Here is a 23479-nt window from a genome sequence, read left to right on the forward strand (position 1 = left end):
GTACTCTTCACTCCCCCCCCAACACAATGTGTGCAATTTTTATTACTTTCAAACCCTATGCGCCAATAATCTATTCTTTAAATGGTGACTGTACAAATACTCATTAAGCTGGGTGAGCGTACTGACAGTCTATAATGTATACTGTTGCCTGCTTATTAAATTGCCTGAGTCTACTGGCAGTCTATTATGTAGACTGTTGCCTGCTTATTCAGCTGGGTGGGTGTACTGGCAGTCTATAATGTAGACTCTAGCCTGCTTATTATAATCGATTCTTTAAATGTTCTTTGTACAAATAGTCATTAAGCTGGTTGAGCGACCCCAGTTCGATTCCCACTCACGCCCAGCACCGCTGACGATTATTTGAACCGGACCTGGGCCTCCCCTAGGTAGACTCAGCCTCAAACGCGTAACTGCTGTCGTGTGTGAACATCGTCACTGGGGAGACAAAGGCGGCCGGGCATCGTCGATCCAAGACCCGGGCGAAGCCGGGTAGTCAATCTAGTCCTCTTTAAAACAAACTGTTTACAGTGCTGGAGATTGTGACTTTTGAGGTAGCAGTATATTTGTGATTTAAGCATTTTTTTAAATATTTGAGTAACTGGTTAAAGAATAGCGATTGGTCTAAAATTATTAGGGCCTTCTTTGGAGCCATTTTTATATAGTGGACAAACAAGAGGGGATTTCCACAATTGTGGAAATGTACCAGCACGGGCATAATATGACTTTGAAACCCCCCGCACACCTCCTACGCATTTCACAAGTAGTACTAATCACATACCTGCATTCCCCATAAATATGCTAAATTCCTCTTGATATGCAGATTCTTTTGTCAAGGCGCCCTTCCCCCCTTCCAACCCAGCTTAAAAATACGCTCCAAGCGTGGTGGTGTTTCATTCAGACGCTGTCTCCCCGACAGACCTGGTCTTCACCTGAGGACGGCTGCTTGCGTTGTGGCCGAAACGTCGTGAGAATTATTTTTATTATGTTTTATTTTTATTATTTTATTACTTCCCTTCTACGTGACTTTACCGAAAGAACCAAGAAGAGAAAAAAAATGTACCAGCAGTTAGTGAGAGGTCATAGATGAGATCTGCCACAGCCACAAGTGCCAATGCAGGTTACTCATCTTCTCCCGTGGATGATGATGTCTTAATTTAAACTATTTTAGCAGTACTGTACTGTACATCCAGTTCAGATATGGGAATACATAACAAGTAGTGACATTGACTTTCACAAACATTGTTAGGGTTATTGTGTGAAGGGGAAGAAGTGAGTGTTGTGAATGGTGGTGTATTTGGAGAAAATTTACTCTGGTCTGTTTTGTCAAATAAACGTTTAGCTGATCCAAAATGATCATTAAATCCACTTATAACGTCTTGTTTTGTGAGCAGTTATTTTTAGAATCAGAATATATTGAATGTTTTTTTGTATAACATTTTGCCTTGTTCACAATGTTTATCAGAAGAGTCTTTGGTTTTGTTGTGACTTTAGAATACTTTTATGATAGCATGATAATTTAGCATTTCTTACTAGGCGAGTACATCTGTTGCTTAGTGTTTTATAGGTAATCCAATTAGGAAGGTTGTTTGATGTTTTTGTATTATTCCAGGCTATATCTCTCGTTTTCATTAACTCAGAAATGTTCAGATCAAACCGTGGTGCATGATCACCATTTTTTATGAACTTAAGGGGGCATGTTTTGTCAATTATTTTTAAGAATTGGTCTTTGAAATGTCCAAACAGCTCCAAAAACTGGGATTTTGCTCACCGTATCCCAGTCAAAACGGAGAGTGGCATGTATAAATGCATGAAAGCCAACATTATGAAATGACAGTTTTTTCATCATGATTTTATGAGGTGTTTTAGTTCTTTCGTGTATGATGAATACCAAAGATAATAACATAGTAACTGAGATAGTAACTTAAGACTCCCACTTTTGAACATTTACTAGGTTAATTCGTTCATAAAATATCTAGTATGGAAGAGCGATATGAGTTTTTTTTCATATATATTGGGTCTAGTGGTTGAAGTAGCCAGTTGATTTAGATTGTACTGGCTTGTAAAGTTTAATAAGTCAATAGCCTCCCACGTTAACAATACAACACGTAGTTGAAAAAAATTAAAATAACTAAATTAACTCACGACGTTTCGGAGGAAACACAAGCTTCCATCATCAGGTGAGTCAACCACAGCAAAAAAACAGTAATTCTGTTTTTTTGTAATTCAGTTTTTTTGCTGATGACGGAAGCTTGTGTTGTCTCCGAAACGTCGTGATTTAATTTAGTTATTTTTTTCACCTACGTGACTTTACCGATAGAACCAAAGAGTATGGATCTCAGGTTATGTTTTCACCGAGTTTACAATGTATGTGGACCACGCGGAAGTCACTGTCCTGCAACTACCGTATCTTAGCTATGGCACTGATTGTACAGTTGGTGTATGTCTGGAACTCCCGTGTGATAATATGTAACATTATCTCAGTCACGTCCTACTCAATGATGAATTTAGGCCTTCCTAAATTGTGCTTACAAATTCCGAGCGAGAGTCCTTCTACGGCCCAGTCACTCGCTCATGAGAGCGATTCGTTCGGTGTGATACGGACACGAAATGCCGAGACTTTTTGATGCATTGCCAAGTCGTGGTACAAATTCAGGGCTATCATGCAGAAAAAAATCTAACTCATCTCCGATGGCAAGAGGACCGATTATAAATCGATTTGATGCATATCTATTGATGTATTAATAATAATAAAAAATCATCAGTGCACAACTCTAGCAATAAAAATGTGATTAAAGTCTATGCATCGTCCCCCTAATGTATACAAACAACACACATATTTCACACATATTTTCCCAACATTAAAACCTCTTGAAAAAAAGTTTTCCATGGAAACACCTTGGCCATCCTTATAAAAATCTATTTGCAGATACAGCAGTCATAGCAAACTCAATCGCACAAGCTCAGCATCATGTGACCGCAAGAAATATCTCACTTAACAACACTGATTACAAAGAGTACAACCTTCATGCATTTCATCCGAGAAAAACACTGTCAGTAAATTCTAATTCTTGTATACTTATGAGATGCGCAATTATAATCGAAAGCAGCCTATTTTAGAGGCTGCTATTTTATAGGCTGCATTGAGTATGTTTAAAAACTATTTAATCTCACTGTTCACACAAACATTGCTGTTTCATATGGAGTAAACTCTTCTATGTATCAGCTTTTGCAGACTCTATCAGTTGCCACGTATTAATTCAAAAAGTTAAGTTAGCAATGCCATTGTACCATGAAACAAACTATTAGTATGTCAATAGGCAACAACATTTCTGGGCAAAAAAAAAGAATGCAATGAAATTGATCAATTTTTTAAAGTTTGAATACAACACGTGAGTCGCAGAAAGGAAATTATCACCAAGCGTAAAATCAATGCAAGGGGTAGATCAACATCGATCACGCCACTAAAAGCTGGACACCGCGTTCACTCACCGAAATCCCCTCCTCGCTGAAGTCGATGGCATCCAAGTCCAAATACTCCGGGCTGTCCATGGTGCCGATACAAACATGCTGCTTCCTAAGTGCCGTTTGAGTCGTTTCACCACCGCGACTCCGTGCCGCTGGGCGCCACACAGAGGCGAGCTTGGCCCGTCACTCTCCTCCTCGTCGCTCCCTCGTGCGTTGTCGCGTGTCCCGCACACTCATCTGCAAGCCATAACGCGCCTCCCATTCATCACAAAGACACAGACAAAGATCCCCCGTATAGCCTTAACAGACCGTTGGGGCAAGTGCTATTTCGGAGCGCCTATGGAGACAGGCACGGCACACGAGCGGGTTGGATGGGTAACAGCCCGCCCAGCCGCCTTTGTCTCCCCAGTGGCGATGTTTACACACCGCACCAGGCACTCATTTGAGGCTGAGTCTACTGAGGGGGAGGCCCAGGACCGCATCAGATAAATCGTCACTGGTGTTGACCCTGAGTAGGGTTCGAACTTGTGTCGCCGGGTTCGTAGAGCAGTGCGCTCACCGCTTCACTATCGCGTGCCCAGCACACTCATCTGCAAGCCATGATGCACCTCCCATTCACCACAAAAGACGGGCACACATGCACACACAAGCAGCATACACACACGCACACTCACACAAAGGCAGTACACACTCACACACAATTGCACACACACACCACACAATACACATACAAAGAAATGTGCAAACGGATAAACACATTTTTTTCTTTTGCCTAGCACCTTTTTTCAAACTAAGATAAATGCAGTGCAGTTGGACATTACTGTGACGAGACACTCCAGCTTACTTGACCCTAGGCAGAGTTTGCTGGCAAAGTTATTTTGAACAAGCCATCCTCACGAGACAAGTGCGCGTCTCCACGATACTAGGGTCGCACGGAGGGCATTATTTGTCTCTTGACAAGAATATTCGTACTGCCAGCCCTTTTGCCTCCCGTAAACGGTTTACACAACAATTCATATTCTTAGGTTTTTTCGGTAAAGTCACGTAGGTAAAAAATTAAAATTAATGAAAATAAAATTAAAATAAAATAAAAAATCACGACGTTTCGAAGGCAACACAAGCTTCCGTCTTCAGGTGGAACCGTCACAGCACGCTTGCTGTATCAAGTAAATGAGAGATTCCAAGAGATACTACCCCGTATATATACTGGTTGAGGGGGGGGGGGCTAGGACAGGCCCCCTTTTTAATTATTATGGTAAGGTGACGGTTTCACCTGAAGACGGAAGCTTGCGTTGCCTCCGAAACGTCATGATTTTTATTTTATTTTACTTTCATTAATTAAAAAAAAATTACCTACGTAACTTTACCGAAAAAAAACTAAGAATATGAATCCTTGCAGTCACGAAAGCTTCAAATCTAGAATTACACAACAATGCCATAATATGTCTGCCACATCCCGGCAATCTAAAGTGCTCTCCATGGGGCAAGCCATTGCGAAATGTTAAATGAATGCATCGGTTTTGCGGAGAAACACATAATCAATGAGATGGATCAACAACTGGTGAATGAGGAGCTAAACCCAGGACGACAGACAAAGACGTACACACGCTGCATATGCACAAGTCGAAGGGCGATATAATAACGCCGAAACATTCTACTTACATGCAAGCCGACAATCGTCACAATGACTCCGGTGTGCATTATGAATAAAAGAGACGCACGTGCATTAACCTGAAACATGTAACGGGCCGATGCTTAAAACTATTTGGAACTTGCTCCTACTACTTATGTAAGACGTCACATGTGCTTTCACTAATGCCGGTATGTGTATAATGTATTTGTAAGTGAGCAAGACTTGATAGGCTCACCGCGGGATGGTGAAACGGGGTTCATGGGCAACCGAATCCACCATCGTGGTTCCAAAACCTGTTCGCCGGCTTGCGTAAGAGAGCTTATTGATGAGAACTCCACTCTACTTATACTTTCTTTTCACGAATAGCGCACACACAGTCGGTGCTTCAGGTAAGATGCAAAGTGCCGTAGCACCCAACATTTATTTGTCCTATAAACAGTCCTCCAACACTGATCCACATTGTTGTAATGTACTTCAACGTTCCCACATCTATGCACCCTCACCTTCACGAAGCTGCCACTGACCAGCGTGGATAGGAATGGTCAAATTACCCCCAAAAGCTGTGCGGTGTGAGGAGGCCAGCCTCCGTTAGTTCCAATACCCCTTTGCGAAGCTTGGGTAAGAGAGCGTATTTGAGAGAACGGCACTCTCCTTATACATTGCATTCATTGATCAGACGTACAGTAGGTGCTTGACATGTTCCAAAATGAAATGTCAAGTGCCACAGCACCCAACATTTTCTTGTCCAATAAACATAGTCCTCTACACCAATCAACATTAAAGCATCGTTTTTTCACCCTTCCAAGCCTCTATAACAAACGATGTTTAACGTTCAATGCGGAAATCCTCAGTAGAAACCCCTTATTGATTTGAGAAAAAAACCTTGAAACTATAACAATTCATCCTCCAGTAAATGTGATCAATTGTCACAATTCACGGTTGTGATATGATTCAATACGTAATTCTTGTCCAAATTGCAGCTCTGGGATTTAAAATATTCTGGCTTGAATGCCATTATACAAACACAAAACTCACCGCAGAGTGTGCGTGAAAGTATGCCCACTAGTGGGTAAGGAAATGCCACTTGAAGGCTTTTTCAAAAGAAGTTCTGTGAAAATACCTTTCACAACCATTCTCAGAAGCGTGGAGGACTTGCATTGATCTGTGGAATTTTTGAATGGAAGCTTTGTCTCCTGACATGATGCCAACAGCACACATCGTCAATAACATTTTGTGGGAAAAAGACCGAAATATATTTTAAGGATTTTAATTTAAAGGAAAATTTATTATTATTTTAAGATTGTGATGAACATTGTTACACCACGACAAAAAAACCCGAACAAAAGTCTGTCTTACAGTAGCATAGACTTGGAACTCTATCCCAGAAATATAGGAGATGTGGATCTAATTCAGTGAGGTTATTTTATTTATTTTACACATGCTGTTACCAGGACAATTGCATGGTTCATTCAGTGGTGTTCCAGGATTTAATAACATGTCAGTCCGTGTGGACTGATGAAGAAATACTGCATTAGGAACATAATATGGCAACTAGTGCCACACACTAAGTACATAATTTTCTGGAAAATGCCGTTATTTCACCACTTGACAGAAATGTATAATGTGGTGAAAAATGTAGCCACAATTCACACACTGATCCTTGGAGATACTGACACGTATAATGCCTCATCGCTGGCTGGGGCAGAGCCACATCCTGTCTCGTTTATGCGCTCGCAACAATTCCTAAAGTTCTGAAAATGAAGTTTCTAGGCAAAATAGAGGTCCATCCACGTTCCTGGTGGTTGGAATTAAGAACTACTGAGGTTGTTTAGAAAATAAATATGTAACAAACATTAAAATGGCATGCAGTACTTACAAAAGAAAGTAAATATTTGTGGAAATAGTTCAGCCATTTTTACCGAATGTGGAATGTATTTTTTTCTTAAAGGACTTAACCAAATAAAGATGAATAATGATGATAACCTGAAGCCAGGCTGTGCATGCATGCTGCTGAAGCAATGCTCTTTCTCGTTCTTCCACCTATTTTTTTTTAAAGGTGTATTATTTATTACCAAAAAAAATCTGCTGAAATCCCAAGATTAACATTTACTTTATGAGTATTTCCATAAAAAATAAAAATGTGGTGGTGTTTTGGTTGGAAGATCAATTTATAAAATCAAGCTTTACGTGCGGTTCAAGTCCTTCGTATGCACGGGCATTCGAGTGCAGTTAAGGGAAAGTTAGGAGGTGGGGGCTGGTGAAGGCGGCTGAGCTTGGCTGACGGGGGCTGGTGGTGAGCGTTGTGGCTCCTTTAATCGCTACCACATGCGCGCCGGCTCGCGCTCCCTCGTAACGCATGGCTCGCGGGCCGGCCACAGTCACCATGGCTGCTGAAATCTCACCCCGTTTTGGCTCCCCGAGTTTACTCGGAGCAGCGCTCGCTCTGCTGTCGTCCTCGGGGACATGTTAGCCATGGCGTGTGTGCCCCGGATGCATGGCTTGTTTGTCAGTTTGGCGAGAAGCTGAATTTACTTTGCGCCAGATTATGTCAACGGGCGTAGGGAGAGAGCCTGAGTTAAAAAAAAACAATCTGTAGTAGACAATACATTAATTGGTAAAATGATTAAGAGTGTACTATACAACAAAAAAACGTGAAAATTGTATTCTATGTTTGGAATCGCAATTTACTGCTCCAGTAGGGATACCTGCTTGATCACGTAAGCGTTCATTTCGCTGATTTATGGTTGGCATTCATGAAACAAAAGGCTGTCCAATAATTGTGTCATGCAAAATAAATTAGAGCGCTCGTGAAAATGCTACGCACTTGGGAGATATGTTTATAAGATGTCTGCACTTAGAAATGCAGCATTAAGAGTGGCGTTTTAATGCGTTATGTGCAGACAAAAGAATATATCAACAATTATATCTGCCCTTGCTTCGGATGAGACTGATAACCTGACAGCTGGCTGCCTAACGGTCTATTCCAAACAATAATGATGCTGACAGGTAGCAGACAACACTTTTTAAAAGTTATCATTCTTCATAATAAATTCATATGTACAAGGCACCAACAAACAATGGATCTCGTAGCGCCAAGCGCGTGTGTAGAGGAGGAAAATAAGTCATAAATTGACCGGGGAGCAAAAGACTAAAGAGACAAGATCAAAAACTGGAGAGTGAAGGTATTTTTTAAATAGGTGGGTTTTCAGTCGGATCTTCAAATACTATATTTGATTAAAAAGCCTCAAATCAAAACTCGATACTTTATTTACCATGAACGAAAAGCTATTCTCAACTACTTCTACTAATAGTATTTATAATCAAATGTTTTTCAAACGTATCTCTTACCTGCACAAATTCAGTCAAAGCGTATTACTAAAATAAACACGAATTAATATGACTACAACGTGAACAAATTCCATTATAAACAATGGGCGAGCCATTAGTCTTGCACAAAATAACAACTGCGCTTTGTCCTATCAGAAAAATAAAATCGATCTCCACTACCGGAATGTGCAATTTCCACTACGAGCTTGGAGCTCTCAATGAAGATGCAAGGTACAGTTGAGGGGTAAAAGTGCAGCCCCGCAATTACTTGCCCAGGCCACTGCTTTTGGAAGGAGGGCATCCACACGAGGGAGCGCTGGAGAGTCCCTCGTAGAGGAGTGTTTCTTCATTGCAAGGCCCGCGGGCCACTCACAGCCCCTGGTGGCCTTTAGTGCGGCCCCCCGACAATACACGAACGTGAAACACCCCTTGCAGGCGGTGTGGCGACCCTCACACTGATGTCCTATCGGCGAAAGTGGCCCCTTCTGAAAATTGAAGAACAGTGCTCTAGAGAGTATACCGCTGTCCAGAAATCTGGGGGAGGAAGTGGGACGACCCACACTTCACCCCAGCACATGTGGCATGCTGATTCGCTAACTGTGGTGGTACCCATTGAAACTGCCGGGTGGACAGAGGTGGCGGTGGAGGATGGGGGCATTTAAGATACTTGCACCAATGTTTCAACTGCCCTGCAGGGCGAATGAACCGGCAACCTCTGGCATGGAAGTCCAGTGAGCTGACCATCACACCATGGCAGCATCAGTGCGGACGAAGGTGAGTGCAGCTCTACACTGATCGTGATCGAAGCTCAACACTCATGGGAGCTTGGAAATGCTTTTTTATACTTTCGCTAAAATAATTATTTCTCTCCTACGGTCTGTTGATTGCCAAGATACTTTCTGAATAAGGTAGCCATAACAGGTATGAGTTAATTATAGTGATAGGATAATTTATTTTCTATCCCGCGTGGATTGTTCTGCTCTTGGGAGCTTTCGCCAAACAAGGAAAGACGTGCATGCCACAGGCTCTGTTGTTTTCTCCCGAAACTGAGGAGGCAATTGGTGTCTGGTTCCAAAAGTGCAATCATTGTAGGCATATGGTGGCACTGACCATTGACACAGATCTCTGCCCAACTTGAAAAGATTGTTGTCCACCAACCAACGAGGGCCAGAAGGACCTCGTTTGGAAAAGTGGCACTTACATTTTTACTTTTACCCCTGCCCTGAACTCTTATTTCAGAAGGCAGCACCTGCTCACTAACTTCTTAGTCACCACAGCACTTGCACAAACCCGAGTAACTCACTACCCAAAAGTCATAGAGTTTGCTTCCATGAGGTGTTGATTTTGCAAACGTTAAATAAGACAAATTATCACCAGAAACGCCGTTTAAAACAGCTATCGTTGAGGCAGTCTGGTAATGAACATTTAAGAAATCAGTTAAGTGTCCAAGCCGAAAAGACATAGATACGGCTGAAAATGTTTAAGAATACTTGGAGTGGCTGCTTATTGAAGAGAATGAGAGGTTGCATAATGAATTAGCAGAGCATTGGAAAGAAATTAGACGAAAAATCTGGCTCAATAGAGAACTGATTATTGGCAGAAGCAGGCAGAGGAAATGAGATATTCTCACAAAAATGGGACAGAAAAAAAGTATTCTCTATAATAGTTAGCAGCCTTATGGTGTCAGACAAGTTTGAAGAACATTCGGTGTGAACCAGTTATGGGGAAAATCGACATTCAGAGACAAAGGAAGCCCTGGTGGCATGACAGATCTGGTTTATCCAACTATTAAATAGAGAGCAATCACGTGACTCAATGCCATTATGGAGACATCGGGCAGCAGGGGAGGACAGCACTTTGTAAAAGTATGAGAATATCGCAGAGCTGGAGAAATAATAATTTCTAGAGATCATATGGCCGCAACACATCTGAAATATGGTAAGACAGCAGGAGAGGGTGGCATCCCTGTCGATGTTAAAAGAAGGCGCTGTCGACATATGCTGGAGGACATTTGTAAAACGAAGTTATTAAAAGGGAAATTCGTATCATCACATGGCGATGGGGATAAGATGAGGTAGAAATATGAGTATGTTTTGCGCATTCTAAAGTGAGGTGTTTTTTTACTGTATAGTATATGATAAACTACCAGACAAAAGTGAGCTTAATTGAGACCCATCATGGATTTAGAACACCGTGTGGTTGTAGAGGTGGGGATTTTGCTGTCACTTAAATGAATTAAATGTCTTGGAAATATACAGAGTAGGCGTGTCAGAATGAATACATTTGCATATTAAAATACATTTTAACTTTCATTTACAATAATCAATTACAACTTATCCACATTGTATGAAAATAATAACAAATCAGATGAAAAAACGAGATAGCTTACAAATGACATGACGATTGCTTGTGTTGCAATCGAAACGTCGTAGGTTTGTGTTATGTTTTGTAAATTTCTTTGAACCTCTCGACATGACTTTACCGAAAGACCCAAGAATATGAATTACTGCAGTCACGAAAGCTTCAAGTCAAGATTTAACTATTTTATTTAGATAGAAAAAAAAGTTATCGATAGCAATTGGGGGGTCCCTGCTGATTCGCCTCTGAAACTCCACCTAACCAGCCCCCAGGAAAGAGTACAGCCACCATGTGTTTGATTTTACTTCCCATGGATTAACATATCTGGCTCACACTCAGTAGTAGCAGCAGTAAGGCAGAAGAAGAGCGGTGGTTACCGACCGTAATATAGAGGGGTCGGAGGGGTTTGGCAAACATGGATTTTGGAAGAACCCTCCCTTCACCACCATAAGTTCGACTTCATCATCACTACCAGCCATGATCTATCCACTGCTGGCTGAAGGCCTCCAAAATCCCCTGCCGCCATCATCACCTTTCGTGGACTCGCAATGCAACAATCCATCCAGCTGCTTGCATGTGAGCTGATCTTATCGCTCCATCTCCACGGTGGGATTTCTCTCGTGGAGGTTCCCTCCTTATGCTGCCACTCCATCATTAGTCTTGCCCACCGGCCATCGTGCTGTCCAGTCACGTGTCCTGCCCAGTCCCAGTTTGCTTTTCTTGGCAGCCAATTGCAGTGAGAGTGCCAGTAACACGCACCTCCGATTCGCACGGTTGGCTACGTACAGTGCGAAAGAAGTTAAACATATATACATACATAATCGTAGCTCCCACCAGGTTCTAATCCTACCGTGCACTGAACATCATGACATAAATATGGTGATATTTATCTACACCCTGTCTTAAAAGTGCCTCATGGGAGTGCTCAGGAAAGTATCGTGATCGTGTATTGCGATTTATTTTACTCATGAACAACATTTAAATTCACGTCGGATAGCACAGCGAACCTGGCCTATCCATGTACAACTCCTCTTACGAGGAGTATGTGCCTCACCCCAACGTCTGAATATGCGTGTTTTTGCACAGGGATGATTTACAAATGCATGTTACTTTATGTCTCGCAATGTCTCCGTGCCTTATTGCTTACCCGCTGGTAAGACATTTAAATTGTTTTCAGATGCATTCCAACACAAGATTGCTTGCGCCGCCGTGCGTCGTGTGCATAAGCCCTGAAACGGTCCAATACTGGGAGGTCAACGTGCTCCAGTTCACATGGCGAGTAAAGAAATCTTTATTTTTCATCATGTGGGTAATGTGAGCCTTCACCTTCAGGTCAGTGATCAAGTTGCACTGCTGGTAATTTCATGTTGAGGAACACAGCCTCCGTTATTTTTTTATTCTTTCTCCTTCAGTTTACCGCGTGCACGGAGGTGGGCAGAAGCGCCGCTGCTGAAGATGAATCGGTGTCCAGCTGACGTTAAATCCATGTAAGGAAGTTGAGAGCTCTGACATTGGTTTTTCTACATTGCTCTTACCAGGTGTGGCAAATTTCGGTAATTGAAGACTGCACACCAGCCATCGTTTTCACCTTAACTCAATCGTTCGCACCTGGCATGAGCTATGTACAAACCCCGTGTTCCATCGCCTTCCATGTGCTTTTCTGGAGTTTAGAGCCGCCCTCGGAGAGGAAGGAACATGACGAATTCTAACCGATATTAACAATCCCATAGATCCCCCCCCCCCCCCCACAATCGACATGTGTACACTACACTTCGTATAGCTGTACATACACGTTATTTTTGTTTACGTTGTTTGAAACCTCTATCTGATTTTTTAAAAATCTATTTCTTTGCTGGTATTCATTGCTTTGGCATTCTTTTTTGTGTTTTTCAAACACATTTCACCTCAGTCTCCTTCATAACGAATATTATTGTCCTAATGGGTTTTCACCTGCCTTGAAAGGAAAGCTAATATAAATATTTGATGCCAACCGCCTTCAACCTGCTTGCTGGAAGATAAATGTTGCCGTATAAGCATTAGTATAACATTAATTAAATATTTATTCCCCCCCCCCATTTGGAATACAGTGTTGATTAATGATGCTAATTCCAGAAGTGCCCGTTCCACACCAAAGTTTAATTAATGTGGGGAAAGAGAAAAAGAATATCTAAATAGAAGTCATTTATATCCTTAACATCTTCAAAATGTATTAGTCGTAAATGGAAAAGCATAATAATTATGCTAAATGTTCAAGCAATGACATTGAGCACACAATGACGAAACTCAATCAATAGGCCACGTTTCATAGCTCAGAATCAGAGGAGTTTTATATGTTTTGTTTAAACAAAGCTACTTTGATGTGCATCTTCTTGTGGATGTACACTGGCTTGGGACTGAAGAGAAAAAAAGTTGAAAATAAATTCCACGTTTGAGGTATGTATGATTAGCAACACTATAATGTGTAAATAAGGAGGATTTCCATTTAGAGACCACAAAATAGAGAATGCCTGCGTAAAAAGGATAATTACATTGCGCGCAATGCATAGGTCATTAGTCAACATCTCATTGTTAATTAATAAAACGGTTCTGTCAAGAACCCAATGAACTGTATAAACAAATGTTTTTGCTTCAATAATTTATCTGGGAATAATAAACTCTTTTCTCCACTCAATGCCCTTTGTGCCCCCTTGCTTATACATATTCTTCACATGGATTTATAAGAATCCCAGTGATTTTATTATCATCCTTCTTTTGAAATAACACACACCTCAAACTGTTGAATGCCACTGAAGTGAGTTAGAACACAAAATATTTGTTACAAATGATCCCCTGGCATCGCTGAATGTTTACGGTGCGTGGATCGACATTGAATACCTATTATTCGAATAATTATTTTTCACTATCAGCCATCAATGTCTTTTGTTCACAATCAACCAGTGTGAAGATGTGTTCTGCTCGTAAGAAAGACGCAATTCTTCACTTGAAATAGGTGCGCTATGTTACAATATAAAACATATTAATGCATTTAAAATGATAATCCCAACGAACCAGGCTCTCACAAACAGCACAGTGCTTACATTTCCTTGAATGGAAAAAAGCAAAGACATTCATATGTAATTCAAGTAGCAGTACTACCATTAATTATAGTTAATTGCAGCGTCATTGAAATGTGTTAATCACGTTATTAAATTACATGACATGTATCAAAAGCATCTATATCTGCAGTATCCACGAAAATGGTCCTGTAAAAAGGTCAATAAAAAGTTGACCAACAAAGATGGAGGAGAAACGCATTCATTGGTATTCGTGTTGTGAAACATTACGTGATAATCTATCGAACTCGTCATCAATTCATATGTAAAAATAGGAAGAACATTGTGTTTTCGGGTCGTGGGATTTAATGAGCAATATTACTATTTGGGGATATTATGACATATTTCACACGGGCAGAATTTCCATAAAGTAAATAGGCACATTTATTAAGGCACACAATTGTATTGCATTTACTGAGCGAATATGGGTGCCAGCTGCTACAGTGAATGTTTTTCTTTTCCTTCGGCAACTGAAATACAAGAAATTGCGCGATTCATTTTGTTTCACGTTGCAGCAGCTGGAAAATCTTATACGTATGCGTTCAGGCATAACGAACTAATACACACTGGGTTCTCACTGCAAGTGTATAAATGTATATTTATTTAAGCAAACGTTAAGCTGTACATTACGGGACACAACGTGTACAGGAGTACGTTCCGGTCCTTTTCATGCACAGTTAAGCTCCCAAGTGGCCCACAATTTTGCACCTACGAGAAAGCGCCAGTGCGATTTCCACAGTGGAAATCCCACTCACAGGCTGCCCTTTTGCTTCCAACAGACTCCCCCACGACCTTGACAATGAAGTGGGAGAAAGGAGGTATCTGTAAGGCAGGCAGACTGGCTGATCTCACCTCCCACGTGTTGTGTCCCCGTGCAATTGGCACGAGAACTGACACCCGTTCCCTTCGCCCGCAACACCCCAGCCCACCCAACTCCCTACACCATCCCACAACACCCTACACCGTCATCTCGGCCAGAGAGCGAAGCTCGGAGAGCCCTGGGTAGCAGGGTATCTTGGCAAAGGGTTGTTGCCTGAGCGCCAAGGGTGGGAGAGTGGTGGAGGGAGAACAATTAATAAATATTACAATGAACCTTCTAAAAAAATAATGTAAACATTAAAACAAATCGAATTAATTTGTGTTACATTGAAACGGAGGTTTTAAGTTTTCCCCACCGAGGCCGCAAATACATCGCCAATATCGATGCTATTTGCAAGTTCGAAAGATGTATGGTTGCTCTGTGATGTCCTTGCGACCTCATATCACTGATATGATAAATATACCATTTACAGAGCCACTTTTGCCCATACTCAACTTCAAACAACAACCACCATTCGCCACAAAGCGGCGGTGACATCACCACGGCGCTTGTGCCAGGCTAGGTGCACTTTAAGGCCACTGGCAGGAGGTTACGGGACAGACCCAGGTGCCATGGGTTGACTGACTGAGATGACTGGCAGATGCACCACCTGTGCCCCCTACTGTGCTGTGTTTTAACCGGCCGGTGCTCCGCTCGTTGTTGTGAGCATCGCTCCTCTGCCCTCCGTTGTTGCTGGAAGGCGACTCCCTCAAAAGGGCCCTCTATCTGCAACGATGAAGTCCAGTTCGCTACCCTGTGTTATTATTAATTGCCACAATTAAAATAAATTGTACGCAGAAAATCCCTGGGCAGCTCTGCGGAGGTCACCGCATTGACATTGAATGGACATTGCCTCGGTTTTGCAAGTCATGGTAAAGAATAAGGTAATGAAATTATGCTCAACGGATCAACAGAGCTACAATAGCATATTGTTTTCGCAACAGTATCCTGATCCATCTTCTTGGTTCTTTCGGTAAAGTCACGTAGAAGGGAAGTAATAAAATAATAAAAATAAAACATAATAAAATAATTATTATAAAATAATTATTATTTTATAAAATAATTATTATAAAATAATTATTATTTTATTACTTCCCTTCTACGTGACTTTACCGAAAGAACCAAGAAGATGAATCCCTGCAGTCACGAAAGCTTTAAATCGAAATTTATCCTGATCCAGTTGGGTTTTGGCTAGAGGCCTTGTTCTTAACTCAAACTTTGGTTAAAAATGGCAGACACAATTGCTTTATATGTATTATGTTCAGAGAAATTAGTGGAATATTTAGGACTAATATGCACACCCATGCCAATATTTAAATTAACATCCAAGCTGCACACATGCTGCTCACATGAAACTGCAGCATGATTGATCTATTGCACCGCATTAGAACAGCACTCTATTAATACAGTTCCTGCGGGGAAGCATGCCTTACCATAACAATGCTTCATTGGTCTAAAAAAACTAAACCATACGTTTCAGTTGTCTTTTCACACATTCCTTAACATGAAAAAGCAACACCTGAACGCCACATGGTCTATTTTTCTTGCCAAATGCTTAACAACAACCAGTTTTTTTGGTTTAAATTTCAATAACAAATCAGCGCAACGTGGTCTGGTTTCTCAGGGGTCAGGGCTCTTATCTTGCACCGCTGAAATGCTGGATTCAAATCGAGGTGTTCGCTGCCCATGATTAAACTGGGGTTTCAATTTAATTATGGAAGGTCTGAGCCCAGTCACAAATAACTCATCAATGACTGCACGAGGGGGAAAAAACCCCATCGAATTAAATTTGGTTTTCACTTGAATTGTCTAAATCCCAGCTCTAAGTAAAACAATACTGCTTTGATGACCAAGGGATTAACCATTTGACTGCTATGCAATGAATATTTTTCACTGCAGTAGGGCACGTGGGAAAGTGTGCCCCAAGTTTGTGGATTTTAAAACGGGATCTTAGAAGTAGTTATCCGATACCTTCTTCCGTGGGACGTTCTCGAGAGTTACAAATGGACGCTTTGTATCGTACATGATGCCGTTATGAAATGTGGTAAAACATCGGCATTAAATATATGTACCTGAATTACAATCCAGTGCCAAATCAATTATTTAAAACAAAATTTGTTTTATTGCGTACACGTGGAAAAGGTGTGGAGTGTGAAGGTTGCCCAATGGTCAGAGAATAAACAGTTCTGCCTTCAACACTTTAACAAAACGCAGTATTGGGCAATGCTCATAAATAATATGTACATTAAAATCGTGAACAAAGATGCATTCAATTTGCAGCCTTTTGCCTTGGGTCTCATTCCTTCATGACTGTATAACCATTCCAAAATGCTCAACAGAGCAATACATATTCAAGCTGCATGAAAAAAAAATCAGTGTTACATAAACATCACGTATTTACATTATCACTGCTGCATTACGTATACATATATAACTCCCCAACCTATTTTTTCCACTAGCAAGCTTGTGTCAGCCGACCAATATTCTAAAGTATCAAATGTACATGCATATGATATGAGAAATATTATGAATATTGTCATAAAAGTGTATACAAAAACATATACTCAATGCTAACTCTCATCAAACTCAAGTACTTTCTCCAGCCGAGGCGGCATTTCAACAGCCAGGAATAATCAGAGCAGACCGGATACAACAGATTATTATTGAATGGCTGTAATGCTTATGCATTGCTTACATTTCATATTGGATGTCTCAGTCATTTCATAGAGTATACATATATTACGGTATATCTATACGCTTTTGGGGGGGGGGGGGGTTCCAGCTATCTACACTTCCACTTAAAGTACAGAACAAAAACTGGTGATAATTAATGGTTAAAGTAATAGGTTAAAGGTGCAGCTCTGAAATGTCCTTTGGTCAAGTCACTGCTGGCGGAAGGGCCTCCACTATAGGAGCTCTAAAGAGACCGTCTGGAAAGCCCTTCTGCAGGGTATGCTCGGCCCACTCTTCTACATTGGCCAGAATGTCTTCGAAATAACAATCAAAATATGTATTTATACTGGAGGAATCTGATGAGCTATAAAGCTCTTTTTTACAGATGTCAAGTAGGGGCGGGTCAGAACCGTTACAACAAAAATACAAAAAGACGATAGGAGTGCAAATTATAGGAAAGAAAAGCAAATCACTCGCATAAATAAATACATTTAACTAAACTCGTTTATTTCGCCAGGTAAGACCCAGCGAGCTATTAGCTTCTTTTTCCAAAGCGACCTGGCCATAAATGATAGCTCAACGAAGTGGCTTATTATGTGGAAATGTATATCAGCCAAATAATTTCAATAATCTAAAGACATGCGACCTGGCGAATGACTAACTGGTACACCAATTTTGTACTGCTGGGTGAACAGAGGTGGAGGGATTTCAGAAACCTCTCTCCATTGTTTCAACTGCCCCACTGTGGGATCGAATCGGCGACCTCTGGATTAAATGTCCAGTGAGCTAACTATTACACCACGGCATCATTCCAATCGTTGGGTAATAGTCGATAAAGTGTCTCTGATGTTGGTGCTCATTTCCAATGGTGGTGGCTTTATTTTGCCATGGTAATATAGATGTTTACTTGATTCATTGATTGTATATACAGTACGTGAAAGTTATGACAAAATTAACTGCAATCACAACAGACTTTACCGAAAAAACCAAAGAGTATGGACCCTTGCAGTCACGAACACTTCAAATTTAGAATTAACACAAAATGTGTATTTGATGGTGAAGTGGGAAGACATTTACAGTAAATGTAGTACAGGTAACAGTTTCCAATAACTGAGACTTTTACTTGTCTAGCTATATCAAAGAACACAACAGAAAATGTACTGTATTCCAGAAGTACGTGAGATTATCTTACGTGTGAAAATATGCAGGATTTCTTGCGAAATTAACATACCGAGTGTGGGCTCTCATATGACTTGATGGGTAGCAGAGAAGAGGTGTGACATCATCTTGGTGTGTGAAGTTTGTTCTTGCAGATCAGCCAGCCAGCCTCCTAAAAACAAAGACAAAGATCCCCTGTTTAGCCTTAATTGACTGTTGGGGCAAGTTCTGTTAGCCCGGCACCGCACACGTGGGGGTGGGACGCCAGCACCATGCCGGGCTGCCGCTGTCTCCCGAGTAGCGATGTTCACACACTGCACCAGGTACTCATTTGGGGCTGAGTCGACCTAGGGGAGGCCCAGGACCAGTTCAATTAATCTTCACTGGTGGTGGCCGTGAGCGGGAATCAAACCCGGGTGGTCGGGTTCATAGTGCAGCACACTAACCACGACACGACTAAAAACATTCCTGCGGAGGGAGCTGGTAGGAACGTTGGGTTGCTAGGTCAATGGCCAGGGTCAACGGCGGCGTGGTTTATTCCGCAAATATGCCAGACTGTGAGTGCGGGCACAAGCCCGCGTGAGTAGGTTAAACGTTGAGTTTTATAAGGGCACCACAGGGGTTGACCCCAGCCCCACCCCTCCCACCCCCCACCCAGCCCCACCTTCCCCACCCAGCCCCTCCCCACCCTCCCCTCCCCACCCAGCCGCACCCTCCCCACCCAGCCCCTCCCCACCCTCCCTTCCCCACCCAGCCCCTCCCTCCCCACCCAGCCCCTCCCTGCACGATGGACACAATAATCCCCTGTGGGCTGGTGTAACCAGTAGGTTCCTACTAGTAAAACACATGCATACATACACCCAAATATGCTGTCATCATCAGCCATGATCAAGCTACTGTTGGATGGAGACCTCCCCAAGTCATCGCTATCTCTTGACGCTCCGGTGATGAAAAAATCAATCGAGCACCTGCGCACGACTGTGACAAATATGCTCTATGTGCAGATTATTAGTATATATGCACATATCTTAGAATGATTTGCCTAATACATATTCAATACATTGGATGATCATTCACAGCTAATATTCAAGGTTTACAAAAAATTACTTTACACATTGTAAAATAGAAACAGCAACATTATTTAAGTTCAATAACATTTATTTCACAAATGTCAAATACGAACAATATAATATCTGCTTTTGAAGGAAATGTTTGGTAATTTTAAATGGAAGGGACAGATGTTTTAGATTTAGATTTTTTTAACTTTTGGGTATTTTTAAATAATTATACTTTATTGTAATGACGGCAAACACTGGCTTACTTGTATGAGTAATATAAGATGACTTTTAACACCTCTGTACCTTACAGCAGATGGAAAAAAACCTTTTTACACCTCTAACTATTACTGCAGGATTTAAACCGATGACTCTGCGCTGCAATGGCTTTGCGGCTTGTGCTCTCACCACTTGACTGCCCAGCTACTCAATATCAATTTTTGCTCGCAAAGAAACCTGCAAAATGTGTGGCTCGGCCACACGACTTGATCGCAAACATCACTAGCCAAATACATCAAGAGAAATGTCACAGCTGTTCCATTTGCCTGCCTCCTCCATTCCTTCACACCCTTCTGTAAAGGTGAAGGTCTGTGCGATATTGCGCTACCTAACTGGAGTGCTATGGTACCACTTCATCAGTGCGTTGGTGAACTATGGCTCTGTAATGATTATCATTCCAGTTTTTTTTTTATTGTTTTCAATTATTTGGAAAAACGGTTACACCAACTGTTAGTCATATTTTCTTTCCGGACATCGAGGCGCACTTTGATGTAAGTTTTATACGCTCAACACATTTAATGGTGTCAACTTCTTTCACGGTTCTCGAAATGGAATGCGTCTCTGAAATTCATATCCAACCGCTCATCCCCACATAAGCTAACAAAAAAATATTTAAGTGGAGTGTGGCCAATCAAATTAATGTGGCAAATTCCACGCACAGTCAGACTTGGACGAACTTCAGCATTTGAACATGGACCGGCGTGTGGTCTTTACAGAAAACCAACATTCGAGAAATCAAAGTATCGCTGCAGTCCTGGAGCTTTCCATGAGCACCCTTCCAAAACTTTCCCATCAGGCTTCGAACAATCGGTTATGGCTCATATCACGGCGACTGGAAGGATTCCAGCTGTGTTCTCAGCTTATATGCTGTCGGCATACAGAGTGCACAATGATGCAATGGACAAGAACTCGGCTTTGCATTTACATAGGGTGTAGCACAATATTCAGCCAATGAGTATTAATCTACCACAGACCTAATCAAATCTTCCTTGAGTTAAAGACCACGAATTTATCCTACATACTTGGGCAATGGAATAACACATTCCGTCCGAAACAGCTGTGCAGTTGCGCTGCACTGCCGATAATTGTTGCAACACTTTCTTCATGTTTAGCGTTTACAATCCACACAGATCACCGTCATATTTTCCCCTGGGCCGAAGCCAGCATGGTCGTATTTCTCTGAGCCAAGCAATCTGGATGAACTGCTCGAATATCCCCTGGAGGATGAGGCTTTTGTGAAGCTTTGAAACGGGCTGATCCAAGGCATGCCTGCAGGGGCCACAGGCTCTCTTCAGGCAAATAAAATCCAAAACAAACAATATCATCACCATGGCAGGCCTTCGAAAAATGCATCGCCCATTCTAAATAACTACGCAGTTTTTGAGATTTGTGAAGTGGGATATGATTTGTTAAAGTCGCATTGTATTGTTTTGATGCAATGAGAACATTGTGCTATTTTGGTGTCTGAAATCTTACTTGGTATCTTCTAAGGTGTCTTGTTTGTTTTGTGCACAGGTGCTAATACAGCGGGTAGAATAGCCGTGGAACCATCAAAGTCTCTTGGGTGGCAATTACAGCAGAGAAATCTACTTACGAAAAGATCGTTCTGTCCCTATAACATCTGGCAGGCAGCAGTTTAAATTGTGTTAAATTTTGCATTGCACAAACAGGCTGTACAAATAATTAGCAATTTAACCTCTTCGTGTGGCTGATAATCATAATATACGTTTAAAATATCACAGATGCAAATGTGGGAATGTGGCTTCGTATGTTTATTCACACTGGACATGTGAAATAGGGTAAACGAAAAGATAGAGACACCGGCTGTAGCGTTGCATTGTGTAAATGCAGGGTGTATACATTGCAGGTGGGAAAATATGCCATTATCACAATTTTGGAAAATCCATTTCTTCCATGAAAATCAAGAAACACCAAAATGCTTTTCATACAGATATCTATAAGACATACACAAGGACACTTGCAGCTGTTAGCTGTTAGCTGCCTTGAACTTTCAATCTACTTTGAACATTGAATGCATCTGAGATTATATTTTGCCTTCGACTTACCAGAGTCGAGAATGTTTCAGTCCCATTGGTGCGAGCGCAAGGCAGTGCTAGGTGCTAGCCTAAGCAGAAAAAAGCTTCTGATGTGGACGTTACCACAACATTACAACTGCTTCGTATTAAATAAAATCATTGTTTACTCAGAAATATGTCGTGATCTAGCTTTTTTTTTACAAAGCATCTCATTTGATTCATTAATCTCACGACAGCTTTATAGCTTACAAAGGCACAAGTCTAGGACAGATGTGGACTCCAACAATGTGTTTTTAAAAGACATTTAGTAGGGGGGGATGCATTCGTCCAGCTGCTGGTGTAAACAATACACAAACAAATAAATGTTTCCCAAATGAGTGATGTAAAATATAAGAACACCAATTTGCATAAAGACGTGAGCTTGACATTTTCCAAAGTGCCACCAAAAAGCCTACGCTCATCCCAGAAATATGTGACCATCCATTGGTTTTATAAATGCCTCAATGCAATTTTAAATTTTGAAAGGGCTGACTTCTGCAAAGAGTCCATTCATACATGTTAAAATGATTTTATTTTTCTAGCAATCGAGAGATTTAATAACGACAACCCTCAAAGACTTTAATCTATCTAAAAGCATCGACGGGACAGTTCTGTTCTGAACTTGACACTTTTTGGAAAGCGTAGCTATACTTTGTGATGTAAAACAGTTCAGACAACCTAATGGAAAGTTATTCTTAGCCAAAAAATAAAGATAATTGTCAGCACATGCACTGGGGTAAACAATTCCAATACCTGCAATTTTTTTCCCCTTCCTTTGTGGCTACACTTATGTCTGTTTGCAATTTAGATGAATTTTAGGATTGAGCAAGCACCAAAATATTTGTTTGGTGAATACAGCTGTTATGGCCGATCGCGCCTTGACGTGACTACAAGCATTATACCCTATTTAGGTGTTTTTATTTTTCTGCCACGACCTCACCGGATGGCCAGCGCAGCTGCTGCTGCTGACATGAAAGGACTTTTAACGGCACCTTTCAAGCTAATGCAAAAAAGGTTAAAGCAATTTATTATTATTTTTCTAAACGGATTCGGCTGTTTGGCGTGTTGCACCAATGCTCACGACACTCGCAATCTCGCCATCAGAAATCCAGCGTGAGCTTTGTGCCAAGTTGCACCACGGCGCTGCTCCATACAAGGTCAGCGCGGCTCAGGGCCCCAGCGTTCCTAGCCTTGGCTTGGCAACAGTGCTCAAAGAAATGTTTTCCAGACATTTGAAAAGGGCTGAAAAAACATGAAATCACTCCCGTGCAGCCTTTAACTCCCCTCTTCTCTCCCTGTTGCCCACCCCCACCACAGGCCTCTCCTTTCCACTGCAGCAGAATACCCAACCAACGTCACTCCTTCCTCGTCTCTTTTTTTACGCGTCTTTTTTCATCTCCGTGCTGTTTGCTAGGCAAACGCAGAATAGAGTTTAACAAAAGTGTCTTGGCCCTGTCAGTCCATGTGGACTGGCTGCACAATCCCTATTTTGCAACATGACAAGA

At 41.6% G+C, this 23479-nt stretch overlaps 1 protein-coding gene and 1 long non-coding RNA gene across 3 annotated transcripts in view; one reads left to right on the plus strand and one right to left on the minus strand.

Moving 5' to 3' along the window:
* LOC133346446 (uncharacterized) overlaps window positions 1–12503 on the plus strand; it is a 41745-nt gene extending 29242 nt beyond the window's left edge. The window contains exons 2-3 of one of the 2 annotated variants that reach the window (XR_009755558.1): window positions 9121–9199; window positions 12196–12503. This is a non-coding gene — a long non-coding RNA (uncharacterized LOC133346446). Of the gene's footprint in view, window positions 1–9120; window positions 9200–11960; window positions 12030–12195 lie in introns of those variants that run through there. The other variant, XR_009755559.1, reaches the window with a different exon arrangement.
* The window catches only part of SNCAIP (synuclein alpha interacting protein), a 228152-nt gene that overhangs the window by 98139 nt on the left and 106534 nt on the right, over window positions 1–23479 (minus strand). The window contains 2 exon segments of the mRNA XM_061558015.1: window positions 3490–3702; window positions 18639–18737. Coding sequence (XP_061413999.1) covers window positions 3490–3549 — 60 coding nt within the window. The 5' untranslated portion in view covers window positions 3550–3702; window positions 18639–18737.

Source organism: Lethenteron reissneri, chromosome 24 (genome assembly GCF_015708825.2).
Source record: "Lethenteron reissneri isolate LAM-NWPU_2019-01 chromosome 24, ASM1570882v1, whole genome shotgun sequence".
Taxonomy (NCBI): Eukaryota; Metazoa; Chordata; class Hyperoartia; order Petromyzontiformes; family Petromyzontidae; genus Lethenteron; species Lethenteron reissneri.